At 38.0% G+C, this 21,026-nt stretch overlaps 1 protein-coding gene across 3 annotated transcripts; it reads left to right on the top strand.

The window, feature by feature from the left end:
- Positions 1 to 1,248: 1,248 nt before the first annotated feature.
- Positions 1,249 to 18,507, top strand: LOC148152788 (synaptosomal-associated protein 23-like). 3 transcript variants are annotated; one of them, XM_088002453.1, is made up of 8 exons: positions 1,249 to 1,391; positions 8,689 to 8,803; positions 12,575 to 12,616; positions 12,956 to 13,004; positions 14,313 to 14,430; positions 14,965 to 15,129; positions 15,206 to 15,350; positions 16,271 to 18,507. In XM_088002453.1, the coding sequence occupies exons 2-8, from the start codon at positions 8,747 to 8,749 to the stop codon at positions 16,331 to 16,333; spliced, it is 639 nt and encodes a 212-aa protein (XP_087858579.1). In that variant the 5' UTR covers positions 1,249 to 1,391; positions 8,689 to 8,746; the 3' UTR covers positions 16,334 to 18,507. The 3 variants fall into 3 exon arrangements, with proteins under 3 accessions (XP_087858579.1, XP_087858578.1, XP_087858577.1); XM_088002452.1 differs by lacking the exon at positions 1,249 to 1,391 and adding an exon at positions 1,421 to 1,579; XM_088002451.1 differs by lacking the exon at positions 1,249 to 1,391 and adding an exon at positions 1,881 to 2,259.
- The last annotated feature ends 2,519 nt before the right edge of the window (positions 18,508 to 21,026 follow it).

Here is a 21,026-nt window from a genome sequence, read left to right as displayed (position 1 = left end):
ATTATGGAATTAGGGCAGCACTCCCATTTCTATTAATGGGGAACGACGTGATGAAAGAGCTTGATCCTGAGCGTGCAATTCTGCTAGACTCCATCCAATACACGTCCTCTGACTCTACATTTCTTCCTCTTCCACATACGCATCTGCTGTGGAAGAGCACACCCATTACACCTTAGCTGTAATTATAGATGAGATACTAATTCTTAGCTCTTCAAGCGCTGTTGGATGTGGCGTGAAATGATGGCAGCAGGAAAGTTAACTACGAAGCACTCACCCGTCCGTAGACACACAGGCAAAAACACACACAGAAGTCCAGATGGTCTCGGTGTTATTGCTGAATAATGCATGCTATGTAGACTCTATAAAAGTTACATGGGCGAAGAGAGCGAGTCATCATTCAGGCACTATATGGGCAGTCTGGTGAGGGCAGCTTTGAAGGATAATTTGTCCAAACTTGAGACTGTAAATGGATTTTAAAAAAAAAACTCGTTAGTATTTAGCTGCATAGGTGGGAAAACACTTAGGTACAGTTACCGAGATAAAAACTCTTGGCTTTTAGTCATTGTCAGCTGATACATTGGCTGCCTGTCTGCCTATCTTTGCAGTCACCTTGAAAACGGTTTTTGTGGCTAAAAGCACAAAAAAGTTGGGGAATTATACAGCAGATTCAGAACTAGAGGCTTGGATTTCAGAGCACCACTCAGAAGCACTACGGAATATATCTGGTGCTGTGTTTTCATGTAAAATACCCTCAGGAGGAGAAGAGGGGAGGACTGGAGGGGGGCAGGGGCAGGTCCGGGTGAAGGGTAAATGCTGCACTCATGTGGGGAAACTGAGGAGTGCCTCTTTTTTATATTTTCTACCCTCTGGAGTCTTATGACTCCAATACTCTCTCATGCCTGCTCTCATGTGCTGCGTTCATGTACTTATTGTTAACCTTACTACTCTAATTATTACGAATAAAAGTACATGGCACATAGAGTACGTACGAACTTAACGTAGTTTTGGCATATTTAAGTAAACTTGTAACTTGAAATTTCGCGATTAATAATGAGCAACTAACTAAAAAAATAGCTAAGACAAACACTTTGCATATGACTAGCATGACAAGGAGTGGTAAATATAAAGCTCAATAAAACTAATAAAGCAAATATATGTATACTTTTAATGTGTTTTTCAATTGAGCACAAATTTAATAAAAAAAAATGTATGCCACTGCAAAGTTACGTGTTAATGAGTGGTGGTATTTCCGACGACACGCCAACGCCTCACCAGACATACCTCTACCTTCGTGTAGACGGCGGAGCTGAGGCAGTGGAGGAATCCAGGAGTGACCAGCGCCAAGTTTACATACCTTGAAGAAGGTGGAGTTTCCCCTCAACTGGTTAACAGTAAGTCTAAACCGTCTTGTCAAATACCTGGTCATTTTCCCTCTAGGCGTAGTTTGAGCGGCGTCGTTAAGTTAACAAGAAAGCGGAACTAGCCAGCTAGCTGGAGTTAGCTAGGTTGACGAGTTCCCTACTCCGTCTCCTTTTCCCAACCAGGATATATGAGAGCAACCACAACATATTTAAAAAATGTAAGGACATTTTGACACTTTTTCCCTCTCTCTTCCCAGAAGTATTTTTTGTGTCTTTTAAAAGTTTGCTTTATGGGTTTGCGTGGTCAACTTTTCTTTGTGTTGGGTGTGTTTTTGACTTTCCTGTTTCAGACTAGTTTGGTTAATATTTGTCGCACAGCCAAACGCACCTGTTCCTCATGTGATCGATACGTGACTGAATTGTTATCAGGTGCGTTGATGGTGCATTGCCTCAATTTAAATGCGGCAGTGGACCTAATTAACCAGTCTTATTTTAACCATTAAGCTTGTTTACCTGGGGGGGGACATAGCCTGGGCCCTAAATGTATCATCTGTAAACTGAAAAGTAAAAGTAAAACGTCCAGGCTGGGACTTTTCAGCATGATGTCATAGGTCAAATTGTTGTTCCATGATAGTGACTAACCCTGATGAAACATGAGAAACCCACTTTTATGAAACTGTTCATTCTTTGAACAAATGGACACAGTCAGAGTGAAAGAAATGCTTTATACAGAGTTGTTACCGCAACGTGACTGGGATAAGAAAAGACGTCACTTTGTTCATCAGTAAGATCTGGAGGAACAAGTTTGGGCTGAAGAACAAGAAAAGCCTCTACCTGCTCAGGCCATTGTTTTTAATCCACTTTCTGTTGGTGCCGTGAAGACCTACAACATGAGTGGGTATGTCCTTAATGCTTGTTAAATCTTTCCTCGTGTGTCTGCTAGTTTATTAAATTAGGCTGACAACAAAAATAATTCAAATCTGTCTTGTAACTAATTATTTGATACTTGTGCTTTTGGATTATGGGGAAGGAAAAAAAAAACATACCAACACTTATTGTGGTCATTATCTAAATACAAATGGCAATTGTTTTTCGAAACATATTGTACTTGAAGAATAAACTAGAGCATAGTTACAAAAATGTATGTTTTTTGTCCATTACTCTGTTTCTTGAGTTTGGAACTGAAGTTATTGTAACGAAGATTTGATTAGTTGGTCCGGTTTCACCTCAAAAATTACAAATGTTTCGAATCATGTTTTGTTTAAAACTGAAACTCCCACTGCTGCTGAATTATATTATTTATTCCAGTGGTATCATTTACATTTATTGTTATTTTGATTTGCTACATTGACTTGAGCAAAAAATATAGACTAAACTGCTAGATTTAGTTTTAAGTAAAAGCAGATTGGGCGGATATTTATATATTTTTTTGGTTATTGATATTTATAGGGTAACAGGTGTTCAACTGGATATTATTCAAGCTTTGCTTTCTGGATGCCAGCCTGCACTTGGCTGCTTGACAGAACCCCGGGCTCATAGCTTGCCAACTAAATTGGTGTTATTTTACTAAGAGCGATGGGAGGTGGTCCTGTAATCTCCACAGCATTACTGTCCATGGTTTTTCTCCTCCATAAACATTTCCAAACAGCCACATTTGTTTTGTGGTTAAAAATGTAGTAGCCTTCGCTCATCCAGCTGACCGGCAGCGTGCAGCAGCACGTTTGGGAAGCAAAGCTCTCTGCACAACAATATAAAAGAGAGTGTATCACATTATTATAAAATGGCAACACCTTGATGGGGGAAACGTTGAATGTCCATGAAATATTTACAAACAGCCAAAGTTGAACAAAAAAAAAAAAAAAAAATGTAGCCTCTTTCAGCCAGCTGAGCGGCAGTGTGTAGGTAAAGAGGCTCCTCTACTTGGCGTAATGTATGCTCTGAAAACGTTTGTCTTTACAAACTTTACATTTTGTATCTCCATTAGATCATCTCAGATATGGATAATATCTGGTCCTGCTGCAGTCGTGAAAGAGTAAATATTGATTTAGACGTTTTCCAGATCTGGAGATGCACGGAATAACAATGCAGACAATAGAAAACTACTTGTATGCGTGTTTCCAGTCTTGATTACGTGACCTATTGTCTAAACCAGTGGTGATTCTGGAGGCCAACATACCCACCCACCACCCACAGCAGCTTTTTAAACTCATACAGTAATCATTTTAAACGTGAAGGTAATGGGAAGATCTACTTGTCTACATTTTTGATGAGAGAAAAGCTCCAGTGATACAAGAGATTTTTGGTTTTGTCCTAAAGTTGCAAACTATGCAGTTTTTTTTAAGTAGATGTTTTTCTTTTTTCATAAATAACTAAAGAAGTTAGTTACATTCATTCTACACAGTAAAGTTTATTTTGCCAAAGTTAAGCTTTGTTTTAAAACCTAGAAATCTTAAGATTTTGCCTCAAAATTCAAATTAAAATATTTTTTAATCTGGTGTATATTTCTGAATATGTAATTTTATTTTTTCAATGTTTCAAGCTGATTTTTTTGACTACAGACAAATTTAGTTTTGCACGTCTGAAGGCAAAAATGAGACTTCAGATTAAAAACATTGTTGACTTCTGGTGATTGGAAACCCACTAATCAACTTTCTGTGATTGTGTATTGTGAGTTTATTTTATCACTATAAAGCTCCATATAAACACAGTTTATCTCCTTAATGATTATTAAAATCCTTTCTCCTAACTTGTACAAAATCAGCTGAACAAAACCTCCTAAATGTCTCATTTTAAATTCTTGGGATTATTAAATTAATGACGAAAGAGTGAAGGCAAGTGAGGGTAACGTAATCTGAAACTGATGGATTAATAAATTGTTGGTCAGACTTAGTTTTACGTCATTAAATCACCAGCAGAAATGATCCTGACAGTCCTATCGACATGTTCAATTTCTCGTGTTGCTTCTGATAAATCCGCCTTCAGATGTAAATTTCTGTGTCATACCGAGTTTAATGATCTGTCAGAAAAAAGCTGTTGAGTTTCTGTGAAACATGTGCTCTCTGGTCCAAGAAAAAGGGAAATAAGAGATAAATGTAGAGTCAACAACATTAAATCATTGAACCGACTGCCAAGCAGACTACCCATTTTTCCACCTTAGTTTTATTTTATTTTATTTTTTTGCTGTAGGTTTGACAGGAGATCTGAAGTCCGGGGGCTATTTGCAAAACAGGAAAATGCCATTTGAACCTTTAAAAGAAAAAACGCTGACAAGAGCGGAAGAAATGTAGAAATGAATAAAGCGGTACTTCCTTTATGTTATCTAAAAACCTTGGGGTCAAATTGAGAGAGAAAAAAACAACTTGCGTATGCGTTTATGATTGACTGGTCCTCGTCCCTGAACAAAACAATCTGTGATGAATCTTAGCTCGTCATGAGCTGATTCTCATGTCACCTTTGTGTCAAGGTGGTTGTGTCACAACACGGAGCAAACAAAATCATTAAGCATCGCCTCAAAATCCCAATGACGCCACACCTTTCACACCCGGCGATTTCTGAATTAGGAAAACCACCCAGACAGCTAAACCATGTTTGCCTTGCAGGTAGTGAAGTAATCATTTGATTCTCATTATCATTTACTTCCTGACTAAAATCAATTTCCTCTTAGCAGTAAATCCTAAAAAAGTTCATTCATAGTGAAACAAGTTGATCAACTCTGCAGTCGTAGCTCCCAGCTTCCTGATGACACATGCTCAAGAGTCTGAGTCAGAATCGTGACGTCTGGTTGTTGATCTGAACACAGAGCCTGCATTGAGCCGCCTAACATGAAGTTATTGTGTTCTTGTATGATCCGCAGGCAGAAGTTGCTAAACTGTTGCTGTGGGTGTCGGGCTTCAATAGTTTGAGACTTCGTATAATTCTCAAGGAACTAGAGTTGCACCTTATTTGCATTTTAATGTCGCCATATATAATCTTGTTGTTTTAAAGTGATGTGGTATGCAAATGCTTCGTCACAATAAAAATAAATGAACGCGGTGTTAAAGTACCACAGCTGTTGCACGAAGTGATACTGAGAGCGCGTCGTCTCTCATCTTAAAGTTACAGTCTCAGCTCTGCTTTTAATGAAAAACAGCTTTTCGTTTGTAAGCCGTCGTAATGTTTCATTTGTTAATTATTACGGCGCTTTGCAGGGGATTCTAAATCTTGGAGTAGGTCTTAAATATGAGTGTTACTAATTTATGTTGCAGAAAATGCAATGCAGGATTTATGAAATGGACGATATCTGGGTGAATCTGTGTTTAATAAAAGCAGCATGCTTCTTGGTTCTTGTTACACAAAGCTGCACATGCTGGATGCAAAAGGAAATGAATATAATAATCTAAAGTAGGTAAATAAAATGATGCTTGAACAAGACAAGTAAGCTATGAGGAAAATTAGAACAGTGTTCAGAGTTAAACCGAAGATAAAAAGAGCTGAAATCATGAATAATTAAACCGGTACAAGTCACATTGGGAGACACCACAACAATGGCTGTGTTTACATACACAACAATATTCTGACTATTGATCTTCTTCAAAGGAAATATTCCGATTACGCTCTTTTTATGCGTTTCACATAGTTTGTTTTGTTCGTGTTCCTAATTATTTATTAGAATATGATCACATTGCATTTATGTCCCCTTTATAATCCTGTTGTTTGGAGTCATGCAAAGCCTTCATCAAATCTTCCTCTAACTCTCAGAGCTTTGATTGTGCTTCTCACCCACCACAAAAGTTAACCTCCTTCACAGCTGCTGTTTTAGGCTGATGAAGGTGTAAACAAGTCTGCATACCAGAAGTTTGAGTGACATGCCAGAAAGAGCAGAGGGAGCTAGATTACAGTTTAGCTCAGAGAAACTCGCAAAGATAAAACAAAAAAAGACATAATTTTGAATATTTATAGAGATGCACCAGTCAATCAGAATCATTCAGCTTTTCCTTGATCAGTGATGACCAGTTAAATACAGCATTTAATTTTGTGCATTTCATCTGGAATTTTTAAAAATCACAATGGTTAAGGAAGTGCTTTTAAATGCATACATTTGAATGATCTCAAAGTTCCTTGATGCATAAATTTGGATGATCTAGTTCCTCAATTTTTATTTTTTTTACCCTCCTCTATCGAAGAACCTGGATTTTTTTATTTATTGTCTAATTTATTTTAGACACATAAGAAAATAAGATTATCAGTCTGCAAAGTACCAGCCTTATCTGCACTTCTTGTGTGTGCCAGCTAATCAAATATTTTTAGGTCAACAAATTGAATCCTATGTAACGGAATGAGTGTGCTGAATTTAGCAAAGGACTGCCTGTAATATTTGGTAGGGCTGCATATTGATAATGTAGTCTGGCCCACTGGATGGACTGTAATTACCCATAATACCCAAAGCTGATGTATGTTTTTCTAGCAGAGATGGCAAATCTTAAGGGAAGTGGTGCGGATGTTATGCAATACTAAAGAAGGAAGACAGTATTCTCATAAGTTTGTTGAAAGTTGTTGTAGCTTCCACTAGTTTTAAATTGTGTGATATCTTTCTGGTTCCCAGCACTCAGTCTCAAGGTTTATTTCTTGACTTACAGCTTTCAAGTCCTTTGCAGCTACGCTGCATCTAAAATGCACTCTGTGCATTTCTAATGCAGAATGTGTTGAGCCTCCTGCTGTTTCTTAAGAAGCAAACCTTGCTTTGTTTAAGTTTTGCATTTCTCTTTCCCTCTCAAATATGAGCCGAGTCAGCACTGAACATGCTACGATTCATTACCTTTGTCTAAAATATTAGTCATCTAATTTGTCTTCCATATTTCAGGCAAGTCGTTTAGCAGCACGCAGTATGACTTGCGCTTTTACACCACAGGCCAGCTTTAACTCGCATGTTTCTAATCATATCGGTGTAAATCTGATGAGTTTTCAATCAGAAAAAAAAAAAAAATTCCCTCCTGTTCAAGCTGCTTCATTTATTCATCTGTCAAGTAATCAATTTAACATGAGCCGAGATGGATAAGTGAACCTTGTATTTCCAGATTTCTACCCAGTAAGTGTTTGGAGCTCTTATCTGCTTAATAATTAATAGATGCATTAAAAGTGAGACCTCAGTCGATAAACCATCCCGACTATCCGCTGGCAGATATTGGTGTGCAGCATATATAAATATATATTCATTTGTATAAGCATATATGTCAGCTGATATATTGCAGGATGTTAAGTCATGGAGGTCATGTGGATTTAAGGCCATTTAAACTCCTTTGATTGCGTTTTTATCTCCCCACAAAACACTGTCACTAGAGGAGTCTCATGCTTGTTTTTATTTATATATTTATTTTTTTTTTGTACATTTAGTGCTCGCTCCTCCTAGAATATAAAAGCAGAGACTAGTACAGTGAGAGTATGAGACTCTGTGGTGTCAGGGTAAAGGCTTAGAAATGTAAAATATTATTAAACTTAATTAAAAAAGAAGCAAAGCAAAAATTGTTCTTACTCAGGTAGAATAATTTACAACATATTCAATTAAAGGTTTTATTGTATTTTTGTATTTGGTTCCTGAGAAAACAGAGACTCCAAGTTAGAGATAAAACAAACAAAACAAAGTTTTATCTTTAAAACATTTAGAGGTAAAACTGAGGGCTCAATATATTACAGGCAAGGAGAACCTGAATGCATCGTTCTTGCATCATAAGCAAACACTCATTGCAGTCCAGGCAGCTCTTTTCAACACTGATTATGTGAACAACGATACTAAGATAATGATCAATAAGCAACATATTGTCCAGTTCTAGTTATTACTCTTGTTAAAATAGTATAAAATAATATCTGTTGCAGGTTAAACAATTTGAGCTGAAATACGGATTTTGATTTTGCTTCATTCTTTGAACAAAAGCATCAAAATGTGCTTCAAGTAGCTTTCAAGTCCCATTGTGCATCTTTTTTAAAAAAATAATTCTCCTTATAGAATAAAAGAATGAGTTGCTTCTCTGCAGCTGCTGCTTCAACATCTTAATTATTATAGTGTAATAGAACATTTTAGTGATGTTTGTAACCTTTAACTATTGGTTGATGCTAATATGCCTGTCAGAGTTGCACCAATATGTTACTCCTTTTCATTTGTTTCTTTTAATGAAACCCTTATATTAAAAATATAATCATTTAACTTGGTGAGTTGAATCAACAATATGCATGTTTGCTGTCATAGATACTTTGCTCTCTGTACTCATCGTTCTCAGGTTCAGGGTCACATAAATCTTATAAAAGTCACAGTTAACATTAACTATTTTACTGACTTGCGATTCTCCCTCTTCAGGCCGCAGAATATTGAGCTCGGAGCTACAGGCGGAGCCGCCAAACAGGACAGCACCAACATGGACGACATGAGTGTGGAGCAAATGGCTGTCAGAGCCAACCAGCTGACTGATGAGGTACTGAGTCCTGTTCTTTCCTTGTTTCTCTCTTAGTAAATGATCAATTTTTTGGTGAATGAAATGAAACCTAGAATGTTTTGGCTGCTCACACTACAGGCTTTAGATGCTTAGTCTATTCACTTCAAATCGAACAAATGTACACCAGTACATGGATACTCCTTACAGTTAAAGTGTGTGAACTTTTAGTGAACAATTTGCACGCTAGCATTGCAAGAAAGTGAAAATGTCAGTCGGATTTATTTAAAAAAAAAAACTTAGATTAAAACACTAAAACAGAAGTGCATGTTCGTGTAGATCTTTGGCGAACCTTTTGAGTAGTTCTCTAAACAGAGAACACCAAACACAATAGCTATGCAAAGTAAACAAACAGAACAGATGTTTCATTTTAGGAGCCAAACAAATTTACTTCCACGTGGAAATGAAAGAAGGTGGATGGAAAATATGAATATGTAAAGCAGAAGGCGTTCTTCCTGTGAAGTACTTGCGTAAACATAGGAAGTACTGGTTCCATGTAAAGGCTAAACAGTCCTCCACCTACATCACTAAAGCTAAGCATTGATGAAAATTGATTTGCTAAACGGATCCAAAACCACATGTTGTCCTCATCGAGCTACCTGTGGTAAAAGCAAAGGAAGACTTGATCTAAATGTGAAAATTATTACAATTTAAATGTGGCTATTATTGGGGGAAAAAAATCAAAACAACTCCATTATATTATGGAACAATATTTTTAGCCATTTGTTGCATAACATGACAGGGAGAAAAAACTATTTCTTAATAAAAGCGTGGAAGGTGTGAGGTTTTGGTTCCTGGTTTAGTCTGGTAGCTTCCTGGCCTGGCGGTGCTTTTCACAGATTGACTTTCATTTCAATCTGCTTCTTTACTATGAAGCTGATAGTTTAACTAGCACTGGACACCATATAATCAACTGATGAAGTAAATACTCAGCTCTAATGTGTATCGTTTCTAAACTTCTCTTGTTTGTCTCAGCTGTGTTTTCCTGCTCTCTGTGTTTAAACTAAACCTGCAGTTTTCTTTCTACCCTCCTTCTTCTTCTTCTTCTGCTTCCTTGTGCTGCTGCCTGGTTGATTAAGGAGGCGTGTCGGCATGGGAACGTCCTGCTGCTAATTCTGCTAACCATTCTGGCTTTGGGTAACTGGTCAAACCATAAACACTCAACGCATGACTGACTGTGTATCAGGGCATTACAATTTATTGTTTAAAATGCAGTATTTAGGAATAAAAAATACTGTGCCCTGCAAAAATTTTATATACCTTGAGCTGTTAATTTATTGTACTAAGATAACGACTAATTTAAATGACAAATAATTATGAAATATAAGGAAAAGTCTGACTTTTTGGGGGACATGGGGGTGTTTTTATCTAAAAGAGAAGCATGCATTTGAATTTAGCCCCTTCACTCTAATACACTATAAATAAAACATTTTGTTTTCAGAAATGTACAAGTTGGTAAATTTGAGTTTATTCTTGGCAGAAATTCTGCAAAGATATCAAAGGTTTGCTAGAGAATATTGGTGAATAAAAAGAATCTGCAGATAATTGAGGGAAAAAGTTGTGGAGATGTTGACAGCAGGTTGACGTGATGAAGCGATATCCTAACCATTTGTTGCAGACAGTTCAGTCAGGTGTGCAGAATTGGGATGGCAAACCTTGTGAGACACGGTCAGTAAAGATTATAAAGGCTGGGCAAGAAGAGCGTTAGAAAAACAGAAAATCACTTTTCATGTAACCTTTAACTCACAATCTCTACAATAAAACCTGGTTGTTGCAGCATCATGCTGCGGGGATGCTTTTCTTCTTCATGGACAGGGAATCTACAGCAGCTGTCAATAGATCAGAGCGTAATTGTTAGAATGGGTTCATCCAAGTCCAGACCCAAATCCTGTTGAAAATTTCTGGGAAAGCAGAATATTGATGTTTACTTACAGCACCCGTCTAATCTTGGGGAGTTTGAGATGTTTTGCAAAAACAAACGGGCAAAATTTTCTAAAAAAATCAAAAAATCTTCTAAATATACAAAACTGGCAGAGACATAAAACTAGATTTGCTTCTAAATACAAATGCATATCACCATTTCAAAAAAATGTTTTTCTTTGGCAAAACATTGAGAGAAACACTTTTTCAAATTTCTAATTTGCTGCCTGTGGTTGATGAACCATGTTTTGTGTTGGCTTGTCGAGAATAAAAAACAAACAATATACATAAAAGAATGAAATTTGTGAAAGTTCAAGGTGTATGAATACATTTTGAGGCACATTTGAAAGGTTATTTAACCTTAAAAGTACAGCTTTTTCAGTTTTTCTGTCAAATTTCATTTGACACTCTGTAATCTTTGCATATTATAGTCATGCTGTAGCTCTTTTTTGTAGATGTGTTTCTGGCAGATGTGTTCATGAAAAGTTTTCATTGTAGCTTTCTGCCATCTCATTTAGGATAAATAATATTTTCCCATTAAAACTTTCCGATACAACTGCTAAAAGCTAATCTGTTCTATATCTAAGATTTGGGACGTCACGACAATCTGGCAACTTTTGGCAGCAATTTTCGGCTTTACTGGCCAAGTGGGAGGATTGCAAAAGCAATAATGTAATGTTCATCCGAACAAGGCATGTTCTGGCTAAGTCAACAGAAACCTGGCTGAGCTGAACGTGTCCCGTTAGCCAATTTGTGTTTGCCTGTTTCTCAACCCGCCGATGAATGTATTCAGAGCAAACACAACGGAGAAAATGAGGAATCTGTTCACGACTCTCTGTTAACTAATAATTAGTGATAGCAACTGTGCAGTGTTGTGCTAAGCTGCTGCAGTTCCTGGGATTCTGTGCAGCATTTCCTATTAACAGATGCATGAAGGGCGTAGCTTTTACCTGAACCAACTGCATTCCTTTCCACCGTTGTTTCTTGACTCTTTCGTCTATTTACTTTTGTGAGTTTTACCTGATCAGTGACTCCAACCTATTATGTGTTTTTTTTCCCTCTTATATTCAATCAATAAGAAGTTTACATGATTCATTCTTCAAAAACAATTGTACATGTTGTATTAATCAACCAGTTGGTGTTTTGGTTATTTCTGTGCCCTCCTCCATCGCCCTTCCTATGAAAATCTATGATCACAAAAAGTTTCTATCTCTGGAGTTTGTTGGCAATGAAATTCAGAAATCTCTGCCAATGTTTATTAGTTCAGACCACAGGGGGCAATTTTAGTCTTCAGGGGCTTGTATTCTGAGCATAATCCAAAATAATTTGCAAAAATCCTACCGAGTCTGCCAACTGGAATAACCGGAAAAGGAAAATCATGTTAAAATTAGAGTATTTCAGCTTCAGACGTTGTGTGCGGCTCCAGATATGAGAGAGATTGCAAAATTCTGGGAAGAAGGAAAAAAAAAATCAAATCAAGTACTTCAAAGTAGATTGAGTATTTTCTTAATATGAATATATTTTTTCAGGATGTTTTGGTAACACTTCATGTGACATGATGTGGATAAGACTGACATGCCACTGTCATAACGCCTGTCATGAACATGAAGGCGTCTTTATGAATGAATGAATGTTGTCACGAAGTGTCATTCAGTAAATAATGACACCTTTAAATCAAAGTTGCATTAAAAGTCCCAACTTTGCATGATTTTGTAATTAATGACACTTTAATTTCATCACCATTAATGTCAGTCGCTGAAAGAAACGCTTCAGTGACAGTAAAGTTTGGTAATATTGTCCTAAAAATGATCTTAACTATATTTTCCCTTCCAGTCTCTGGAAAGCACAAGGAGGATGCTGCAGATGGCAGAGGAGGTGAGACGTTTGATGTTTTTATTCTTTTTTATGTTTTCAGTCAGGTCTTGTTTTATCTACCTGAAAGAAAATGCTAAAATGTTTCATTTTGCTTAAAGGTGTTATTTCACAAATAATGTAGAAAACTATGAATCTACCTTGTTGTTGAAACTTTTTTTTCTTCTTAAAATGCTGTGTCCTACTGCTCATTTTAAAACTTGTCATTTAATTTTTTTTTGTTGTTTTTTCCTAGCAAAGTCAAAATCATTTAATTTTTAACACGACTTTACCTTTTAATTATTCCTGTCTGCTCTTATGTGAGGTTGCGATCTTTCATTTTTCTTTTCGTTTCTTTTCCAGAGCCAACAGACGGGAAACAAAACCATGGAGATGCTCGACCACCAAGCAGGTGAGCTCACAGCATCGACTTTTCATCATTGTTGAAGAGAACCAGGTTTCCTCTGATGCATAACTGAGATATTTTTCCTCCTGAGGCAATAAGAGTAATACATGTTGGATTAAAAACTACAAGGAGGTGGTTGCTTTTAAAAAAAAAAAACTAAAAGCGAGTGATGTTCAAATGTTTAATTTTTAACAGGAGGAACGATAATACAACATCCAATTTCAGTAAATAAAAAAAAACAAGAAGTAGGTGTAAAAGTTCTTCTAATCCACAGGGGGATGAAATTAAACATTACGCTCTCTAATCTATACACAACCCCTGCTGACATTTAGCTAAATGTCCCTTAGCAAAGTTAGCGAAGTCCAGGTGAATATTTGACTCCTTGCCTGGTCAGACATGAGTTGTGTAAATAGTTTTCAGCAGGTTTGAGGTCGGGGGCCTTTCTACTAAATGTAATCTTGTTCTCCTTTTTTCCTCTCAAAAACCAGGTTTGAAGTGTTTCTGGGATCATTGTTCTGTTGGGACAACCATTAAGTTGTTAAATTAGATTTTGGAAGCTGGAAAGCGCTCCACTTTTTTCATTATTCCGGTACAACTGGGACCTAAACAGCTTCTCAGCATGACCCTGCCTCCATGACGCTTCGTAGTTGTTATACTGTTCTTGGATTTAAAAGCTTCCCTTTGACTTCTCCAGACATTTTTCTGTCATTTCGCCCCGACAGATCAAACTTTGCATCATAAAACACGTTCCTCCTTTTGTCCACTCGGGCAGCAGCAAACGGGAATCGTAATGATCTTAAATAAACTCTCCAATTTTTGAGAAAACAGTCAAATATTCACATCAGAAAATCCGTATCAGCATGGAAAATGCAAGTTGTATATTAGAAGAGAATATTTGCACTTAACAAAACCCTCGTATAACTATTGCAGGAGCTGAAATTGCAATGACATTTTCACCATGCAACCTTAAAAGTGCGGCAGAAGGCTACAGGAGTGTGTGTTTCCTCTGCAGCTTGTTCAGGGACATGTAAACACACCTTATAGGGATTGTATGTTGTGTTTGATTCTGTTTGCGTTCTTTTTAATCACAACACACCAAAACTTGTGCACCGAATTCTTGTTTTGGAAATTCATCTCACCCTTTTAAACTTCTAACTGGCTCTTTAAGTGAAGCGTAGCTGTTCATTTATGCTAACTGCAGCCTTTCTGTATCAGTTTTTTCCTCTCCCGTCGTAAATAGATGTTTTTTAACACGACGACGACGTGGAGCGTTTATTCAAATGATTAAAATAACGATGTGTCGTTCTTATTCAGAGCAACTGAGGAACGTGGAGCGGGGCATGGACCAGATCAACCAGGACATGAGGACGGCTGAGAAAAACCTGACGGACCTGTCCAAGTGCTGCGGCCTCTGCGTCTGCCCCTGCGACAGGTAGCCCGTCTGTTCCGCCGCCGCTTCCTGCTCTCGCCTCGACCCGCCATCGCAATTATAACGCATCAAAAAGAGAGCATGCAGTTGGTCTGCAAAGCTGCAGAAGGCTTCAAATGCAAATTGCTTTGGTATTTACGCAGCTTGAAGCACTTCTGTGATGCTGGTTTGTTTTATTGCTGTTTTGTTTTTTTGCTTTTTTTACCCATAAATTGCAAATGTTGTTGATAGCAGAGTGCTACTCAACATTTACCATAAATCTGCCTGGTAAATGTACTTTTATAATGACTTTAAAAGGCTGCATTTGATTCTAAACACGGACAAAATCTTTCTGAAATGCTTTCGTTTTGGAAAAGAAGATACTTTGATTATCAAGGCATCAGGTAGGGAGTCTTTTACCTGTCATGCTTCATTGATTAGCATCTGCAGTAGCTAACAGTTGAACCTGCTAAGAAAGAGCTACTCAAGTTTTGCATGTGTGTGTTCACTGTAAGTTTTCACCTGGATGTTGAATCTTTTTTTTTTTTTTGTCCCCAGGGTGTCATCCATAGAGAACGACTCTCGTTACAAACGCACGTGGGGCGAGGGCGAAGGCGACGGCAAAGGCTCAAACGTCGTCTCAAGGCAGCCTTCGGGCGTTCGCAACGGCCAGACCGCCCAGACGAACGCCGCCGCCGCGCCGTCCGGCCCCTACATCAACAGGTAACGCTCCTCTTCTTTTTCCCGTCTTCAGCGATTCCTCATATCCAAATACAAACCGCGGCGTGTCGTTGTGCAGAGTGACTAACGATGCGCGGGAGGACGAAATGGAGGATAACCTCCAGGCCGTCGGCGGCATCATTGGCAACCTGAAGGACATGGCTCTGAATATGGGCAACGAGATCGACAAGCAGAACGTTCAGATCGATCGCATCAACGATAAGGTGAGTCTGAGGCCAATTACGGCGTCTTTTTCTGCAACATTCTACCATTTTTGTAGTTGCTTTCAAAAGATTGTGAAGTAGTTTTAAAGAGTTTCATCTACTGCCAATTTTTGATTTTAACAAATGTTTTTTATTATCTAAAAAAAGAAATGAGAAATATTTTCAGAAAATGGCTTTTATTTCAATCCTCCCTTCTGGAAGTTGTATAATTGAGGCTACAGAGAATTTTGCTTAATTTCAGTGTTGGCAGAATAAAAGTGGAATATTACTAAAAAGTTTTAAATTATAAGAAAAAAGTTACTTTAATGAGAAAATAAATCTTGTACAGTTACAACATGGCCAGCTCGCCTGTGGCTTTTCTACTACTAAAAATAATTTGATGATCATGTGTTAAAAGATGAAATATTCCCGAGACCAAAGTATAACTAATGATACAATTTCATTCTGGAAATATTACAGCTCTATTCTTGTAATGTTATAACTTTATAATCTAAAAATAAGATAAAAAAATATGTAGCTTGGACCTAATATTTTGTTGTAGAGTTGACCTGAATTCAAAGTTCAAATAAACAGAAACTGTAAAACAAGATGGTGGCTCTGGTTGAGCATCGGTGGGGGGAAAAAAATCCAGATTTTCCAAGAATTAAACCTTCAGAAACCAAAAATTCAATCAATTATCAGCAATTTACCAGCAATAGCAGAAAAAATAGGATTTAGAAGATTATCCTGACTTATCAGATCATATTTTATAAACCTTTATCCGACTGATATTTATCTGTCAATTCAAGGGGGCAATTAGCAGATCTTTGTTGGTTCGTCTCTAGTTTTTGCATTTATACAAAAACAATTTGTTCATGTATGTTTCTCTCTCTCTCTGTTTGTTTTATTTTATTTTTGTACTCTATACTCATTTCCTTCAGGCGGACATGAATAAACTGCGCATCGACGAAGCAAACACAAGAGCCAACAAGCTCATCAAATAGACGAGGAAACCTCCTGCTCCTCTCACACATCCACTTTGAGCCCGTTCTGCAACACACATTTAACACATCTGCACAAACACACACACACACACACACACACACACACTTACTGAGATACAAATGTAAAAACAAATTAGATCATGAAGACTTTTCGCCAGGGTGCCTTTGACGGCGTCCGCCGCGCTGTAAGTAGTCATCCTGGACTGTCTGAAGCGCTGAGGGAATCAGAAACGTAACCAAAGAGGAAGTGACGTCAACAGCTGTTTGATACCAAATATCCCAACATGGCAGCAGAACACCAGGTCAGCTGGGTTCTCTCTTCCTCAGATGTCCGGTGTGTGTGTGTTGTGATGTGAATGTCCAAGGTATCACACAAAGTATTACACCTAGAGACTGTAATTAAATCTAAAATGGAAACTTCTCAAATCTTAGGTTTATTATTCTAATTGATATTATTGTGTAACAAAGCTCATTGTCATGTGTTGTTGTGATCTGATTATGCCTAATTTAATTATCCGCCAAGCAGAAATGAAGCGAGGATAAAGGTGTATTCAGCTCTTTGTTCCCATGTTTTTGCCATTTCAGATCTACAGGCGTATCCCCAAGAAACTAGACTTGGAATTTCATTCGGGAATTTCATTCGAAAAGTGAAACTCAAAACACACATATATGGTATTTTCATTAAAAATAAAAAATAAAAATCAATGCACCTGATAGGATTTTTAAAGTATGTTCATGGACTGAGGAGTATATGAACATAGACATCAAAATTGAAATTCATAACTCTATGCCTAATGATGAGCTTCACTTCTTGAATTGAATTGAAAAAATACTTTTTAATGAGATATTTCTTGGAGATTCACCTGTAAATCCTGTTTCAAAAGCCAGAATGTTGCCTTTTTGGAGAGAATCAGGACAAAAATCTCTTCATGCTGGAATTAAAAAAACAAGCTTCCCCATTAATTTCTCACATTTTGATGCTTCAGACTGAGGTTCTTGTAGAAATATAATAACTTCCTATCGTAAGAATTCATTAATTTATTATCTCCTAAAGCAAATATCAACACTGAATTTGGGAATAGATGGCAGGGCTTAACCATTAAAACTTCAGCTGTGTTACATTTATCTTTAGTTTTTTTTTTTTTTTTTTTAGGTCTTTCTCTCTGATAGCAGTGTTGATGTAAATATGAAATATTCTCTAACTGTGTAGTCATTCTTTCAACCTGACTTCAGTTTTTTTATGATGGTTTAATAAAGATTTATTGCTCCCAATTGGAGACTGAGCTCCTTCACAAATCAGGTAATGTGCAGAAAATTCACCTCCTCATTCTCTGTAATTGCACAATCTGTAAACGTATAAAAACAAATGTTCAGTCCTCAAACACATTCGTAGTATATATTATTTTTTTCTGCATTTTGTTGAATATGTCACCCGGGCATTGTTTTATTTTGTGGTTTTCTGGGCGTATGCTGTAAGCTTTGAGAAGTTCAGATTCAAAAAGCTTTTTTTTTTTTTTTTTTTTATAGTAATATGTGATCTTCCCCATATAAATTACAATTACTGTGTTGTAACAGTCATTGTATCACCTGCTGCATCCACTCAGTCTTTTTAAACAACGCCGCCGCTGCAAGCGTTATTACATCCGACAATAAAACATTACCTCAGTTTATTTTTGTCAGAGCGGCCAGGCGGAGGGATTGCAGCTGGCAGCAGGACGCAGAAACATGCGCCGTATGTAAATGAGCTGCTTAAGGTTGACGCTGGATGTATCCGGTGGAGCTCACAGCGTACAGAGCGCCTAACGATAAGTAATGGCGCGCGCTGAACTCGTCCCCCATCAGCGTCTCCTGGCTTATTTGTTCTGAATAAAAAACAGTTGTCTGCCTGCTTGGCCGCAGGCGTGCACCTATTGAGTTTGTAAAGATTGACATAAGCTGTTGTTCGGTGCGCCGCGGCGCTCTAAGTGATCGTCCTCGGCTCGTTACCGGTGACTTGAGATCTAATTAGTCTGAAGCTGCCCGCCAGCAGTCTGCTCTGTGTCACCAACAGCTACCAGAATGTAAACGCAACACATTGATGTATTGTATGCAGCTTGACTTAACAGAAACTGGCTTGTTTCACATCTGTCTCTATCACATTGTTTATATACAATAAACTATACTCTGAAGTTTGATTTCATGCATTTTTTTCATAAATTTTTTAGGTTTTTTGGGGGGGATTATTAGTGTTTTTATGCAACAGGCCATCAAATGGAAGTGTGTAATGATGAACTGGAAGGAAAAAAAATATTTTTCCACTCTGTGTGTGTGCTGAATTTGTATTCAGCCTCCTCACTCCAATACACTAAAGTGAAATCTATTCTAAAGTTGGAAGGAGCTAAATACCAGGCAATTCTTGGCTCTGCTTTAATGCTTTGCACCATTTTGGGTTGGAATAAAACTCAAATTTTAATTTTTTTTTTTTTTTTTTTTTTTTGGTTGCGATGTGACAATCTGGAAATGCTCAATGACTGAATAATGTTACTAAGCACTGAAACTGCAGAAAGAGTCACAGCAGCCGACTGTTCTGGGCCCTAAATGTATCATCTGTAAACTGAAAAGTAAAAGTAAAACGTCCAGGCTGGGACTTTTCAGCATGATTTCATAGGTCAAATTGTTGCTCCATGATAGTGACTAACCCTGATGAAACATGAGAAACCTACTTTTATGAAACTGTTCATTCTTTGAACAAATGGACACAGTCAGAGTAAAAGAAATGCTTTATACAGAGTTGTTACCGCAACGTGACTGGGATAAGAAAAGACGTCACTTTGTTCTGGAGGAACAAGTTTGGGCTGAAGAACAAGAAAAGCCTCTACCTCAGGGGTCCCCAAACTACGGCCCCTCTCCACATTTGGTCTGGTCCCCTGAACAATACCAGGATTCAGATTTTTTTTTTTTTCATTTACCATATTTTTCCGGACTACAAGCCGTTTATATGTGAATTTTTCTTCAACCACCAGGGGGCTCTTTAGCAGAAAGTGAATCATTGGAAGTCTCGGTCACTTTCGCACCAACACTGAGCCCACGCGCAGCAAAATGAGTAAGAAACGGATCAGATGTCTTTGGAAAGTTTATTTACAAAGGGGAAAAGGCCCAGAGAAGAGACGAGAGAATGGATTTATCCCGGACCGGTAGGTGAGTCTCGCATTACAAGCCGCTCTGCGTAACATGCGGCGACCGGCTGCTAATGAGGGAATGAAGCTTCAAACTGCTTCGCCACGTAGAGACCAAGCAGGCTGTGCTCAAGCAACACAGCTCGGGTGTTATTGTCTCTCATCACTCCCCGATGGGACCGTCTCGTTGCAGAGAAACAAGGTCAGGGCTCCCGTTAGTCATTCTGAGTTAAAATTTTCACGAAAGTAAAATGTTCGTTTTTGTGGCGCTTGTTATTTTGAAGGGATACCATAGCGACCAGAGTCAGCGTCGAAAGGAGATGAATAGAGCTTGTGAGTCTTAAGTCTGGTTTAGATGGCAAGATTTATGAATTGTCGGCCGATTCTCCAAACCTCTGTGACCACAGAGCTGATAAAAGTACAGCAGGTTCGATCGGTTCGTGTTCAGCCACACGGCAGGAGCAACACGAACCGATTCCAGTCACGAACATCCCGATTCCAGAGGATCATCCAGTAAAACTCCCAACATAGCAAACGGGAATTTAGAATAACCAAACACGGATGACGATGTAGAAACAATAGTGATAGTTTGTGGAGACATTTTAAGAGATAAAAGAGAAACAAAAAGAAAATGTGGTGGATAAAAGACGACGGGAGCAGCCGCTCTATTTGCTGCACTATGATTTGGAGGTGGCTGTGTTTTTTCATAGTTAACATTTTTAACTGAATAAACATAATGACCTTTACATATAATAATAAACATTTCCACATATCATCTCCGATATCCACCGGACTCTCAGTTCCGCGATATGTCAGCTGTTTGGGATTCCCCTCTGTTCTTACGTCACCGCGCTTTCTGATTGGCTACCTGACACATTCAGCAGGTTGTATTCTCCTTCCGGTCAGGGAAAACCTCACAGGCTGCGATAAAAGGGCCAAGACAACCCAAATTGGGTATATTCTGCGGGAACACCAGATAAAGCAGAAGCCTTATCTGACTGTTCTTCCCCCTCTCTTTCGGTCCGCGGTGATAAAATAGTTGGGGACCACAGATTTAGCACATGCTCGGAAACTACAGTAATCAGTTCTGTTAAATCTAATCTTGGCAACTTTTTCTTTTTCAACCCTAACAAATGTGATATTCAATTGACCTGTTATAACTCAAATTTTGGGTGTCCGCCCCCCTCTGCTGCTGCATAGTTGTGGAAAACCTGGAGCGGCAGAGATATCTGCGGCTTATATGTGCATGTTTACTGGTTTAAAAAAAATAAATAAATAAAAACTTTGGGGTTGTGGTTTATAGGCCGGTGCGGCTCATAGTTTGGAAAATACGGACTATAATCCTTATTGGATTTTTTCTGCGAAGAACCCAGAGAATGTTATTTGATTGTGCTTTCTGGAAAACAATATATTTTTTACATTTAGGCTCTCCTGCAATCGTCACACTTTTTCTGTTACAAACTGATTCCGGCCCCCCACCAGAAAAAAGAAAAGGTATGTGGCCCTCACAGGAAAAAGTTTGGGGACCCCTGCTCTAC

Source organism: Poecilia mexicana, unplaced genomic scaffold (assembly GCF_051168715.1).
Source record: "Poecilia mexicana isolate PSO_F unplaced genomic scaffold, ASM5116871v1 scaffold_22, whole genome shotgun sequence".
Taxonomy (NCBI): Eukaryota; Metazoa; Chordata; class Actinopteri; order Cyprinodontiformes; family Poeciliidae; genus Poecilia; species Poecilia mexicana.
Note: the sequence above shows the minus strand (reverse complement) of the source record. Positions and strands in the feature narration are given on the sequence as shown.

Coding starts and splice junctions, on each gene's coding strand:
- LOC148152788 (XM_088002451.1), top strand. Junction 8,804..12,574: donor CCAACCAGCTGACTGATGAG/GTACTGAGTCCT, acceptor TTTCCCTTCCAG/TCTCTGGAAAGCACAAGGAG. Junction 13,005..14,312: donor GATGCTCGACCACCAAGCAG/GTGAGCTCACAG, acceptor GTTCTTATTCAG/AGCAACTGAGGAACGTGGAG.